Source organism: Sinocyclocheilus grahami, unplaced genomic scaffold (genome assembly GCF_001515645.1).
Source record: "Sinocyclocheilus grahami isolate Dianchi unplaced genomic scaffold, SAMN03320097.WGS_v1.1 scaffold222.1, whole genome shotgun sequence".
Taxonomy (NCBI): Eukaryota; Metazoa; Chordata; class Actinopteri; order Cypriniformes; family Cyprinidae; genus Sinocyclocheilus; species Sinocyclocheilus grahami.
Window position 1 is genome coordinate 3,791,239 of NW_015505401.1, and position 2,646 is coordinate 3,793,884.

The window sequence follows — 2,646 nt, forward strand, 5'->3', positions numbered from 1 at the left end:
AATTTTTATATGAATTTGTAAAGTTTGTAAAGTTGTAAAGTAAACAATAAATTCTATCCACCTCTTTTTTTCCCATAAGAGTGGGTGTGGCCATTTGTAAATTTTATCGGCCTGGCTTTCGGTCTCATCCGCATCCAGCTATTTTTAGCTGTACAAAACATCTCGTTTTGCTGCATGATATTGCAAATTGGTGTGTCTTACCATATTATTGTAATGTATTATCTTAATTATGAGCACATTTGTTTGTAGTGCTAACAGTTTTACCATTTACTGCACGTTGTTATTATTCTCGTTATTTCCCTATAGTGGATAATGAATCAGAAGTCTCACCCAAGCTTACTTCCGCATTAAAGAAAAAGGTGGATACATAAAAATGGCAAAAATAAATTATAAAGCCACGGCAAATGTTTTAATAAGGCAGTTTTATTGTGATCTTCGTATAACAAAAATGTTTATCAGTTGTTTTAATTAAAATCAACTTCAACACTTTAAGTTTAATCGTTAGCTCGAATAAAAATCAGTGTAATAAAAAAAAAACATATTCAGGATAAAATCATTGTTACAAGAACCTTTAGGAATCATTGTGTTAAAGGATAAGCCCTTAAAGCATCATAAGGAATAAAACAATTTAATTCCATTCTTAGTGTTTAAATAATTGATCAGTAAATTATTAACCAGAAATCATTCTAAAAATGCTGACAGCTCAAAAAAGTCCCAAAATCTCATCCCTCATAAAGAGCTCAGGAAAAACCCGCTACTTGTTAACTGGCCTTTTCCTCACATACACACAAAATGTGTAACCAGTGAGATATTTCTGACATTATGAAGGGGAATTGTCGTAGACAGCCCAATGAGCCCCAATGGAGGTTAGGGCAAATCCATTCTGACGACCGCTGATGAAGCGCAGTTCACTTCCATCGTGGGTTGGGTAGAAGTTGAATGAAATTCCGTAAGGCTGCCCCACTTTAAAGGAGCGCCCCTCGTTAGTGACAAACATAAGCTCACTGATGTAACCAGAATAATACTTTCCTGAGATCTGAACAAAATGTTCATTGTTGAAGAGTGTCATCTCTTTTTCATTGCCATATGAGTTTATGCCAACCAATTCTGTCCAGTTACTGTTATACATCAACTGGATCCTAAACAGATAAATATGCACTTTACTTTTACTGATAAAACAGATAAAGTATGCATATTACTTTTAAATAATTCAGAGCTAAATATCATACAACTAGACCATTAAAAAACAAGACAGAATATAAAAACAGAAAATAGAATGATAATATGCTGTTTGAAATATAAAGTGTATAATTTGTGGCAAAATAGTCTTATGTGAGGTAACAAGTATAATAATTACGACAGATCAGGTTCTTATAGACTTGATAAGAAGATATTAACCAGTGTGTGACTATCTAGTGGTGTTTGGGGAAACCTACCCATTGAGGTAGTTGTTGTAGTAGTATCCATAGTGGGGATATTCATAAACTCTGACTCCAGTGATGCGACCCTCGTGTGCAGTGGAAAATTCGGTTCCACTGCCATCCCCAGCAGCAGGGGAGTATGAGTAAAAATCGGGTAAAGCTGAAAAGGTAATAGATTATCAGATGTAAGTGATCAGCTGTTTTGTTTTGTTTGTTTTTTTCCCAATTGGAACGCTTTAGTTATACAGCTCAACAATCCATTGTTATGCTACTTTTAATGCCTAATTCTAACAGTGTGGTCCAAAATAACAGTAAGCACTTGATGCATAATCAGTTAGTCAGTGTTGATTTATTTATTGCACCATAATTGTATTGAGCTTAGTAGTTAGTAATACTCACGCATGGTCATGCTCATGGCACAAAGGGCAGAGAGTACCAGAAAATGATGCAGCATTTTGAATTGTTATCTGTCCACTGCTCTCTGAGAATCTAGATGGAAAATTGTAGATTGCTATTTTTAAGACATCAGATAGTGCTAAATTATAATTATTTTTTTTAAAATAAACATATCTAGTTTTACTGTATTCACAAATAAATAAATACATACATGTACATGTATAGATAATAAAAAAACATTTAAGATTATTTATTCATGATGTAGAGTATTATATTTTTAATTGTTATATGATGCCATTACCTAGTTGAGCCTGAGAGGGTGTTCCTTGAGTAGGATGGTTAAACCAAGCCTTCATTTATACTCTCTTGCTGGTCCAGCCTCTTCTTTTCATTCATTTAGATGAGGAATGTTTTGGAACGTTTTTGGAATGTTTTTTAAGAGTATTTCTGGAAGGAAAATATTTAAGAAGGAATTTCCTTTTTGTTTGTATCATAAGTCAACTGACACATTTTTGGGAATAAATAACTGAATGAATACTACTATCAGATAATTATCAGAACTAGTATTATATGATGTAAAAGGATATTTTTCCAGTAAACCTTTTCAAGTAAAATATTTTGTGTTCTAAAATATTTTGAACAACTGAGCATTACAAAACTTCACAGGTGATTAAAAACAAAGAAAAGAAGTATGACAGGTCTAAGCTGATCAGATGTGTTGATCAAAACTCTATTTTTATCAAAATATTAAAATGAATAAAAAAAAATTCTTAATCATAATAGCATTATTAACCACAATGCATTATTAACTACCCCCCCCCCCCCCCCC

The 2,646-nt window shown here is 32.9% G+C and overlaps 1 protein-coding gene across 1 annotated transcript; it reads right to left on the bottom strand.

The window, feature by feature from the left end:
• Positions 1-711: 711 nt before the first annotated feature.
• Positions 712-2,145, bottom strand: LOC107596768 (zymogen granule membrane protein 16-like). Its single transcript, XM_016287572.1, has 4 exons — positions 2,119-2,145; positions 1,821-1,910; positions 1,437-1,581; positions 712-1,139 (listed from the first exon to the last, which is right to left on the bottom strand). Exons 2-4 carry the CDS (start codon positions 1,873-1,875, stop codon positions 821-823), a joined length of 519 nt encoding a protein of 172 aa, XP_016143058.1. The 5' UTR covers positions 1,876-1,910; positions 2,119-2,145; the 3' UTR covers positions 712-820.
• Positions 2,146-2,646: the final 501 nt, after the last annotated feature.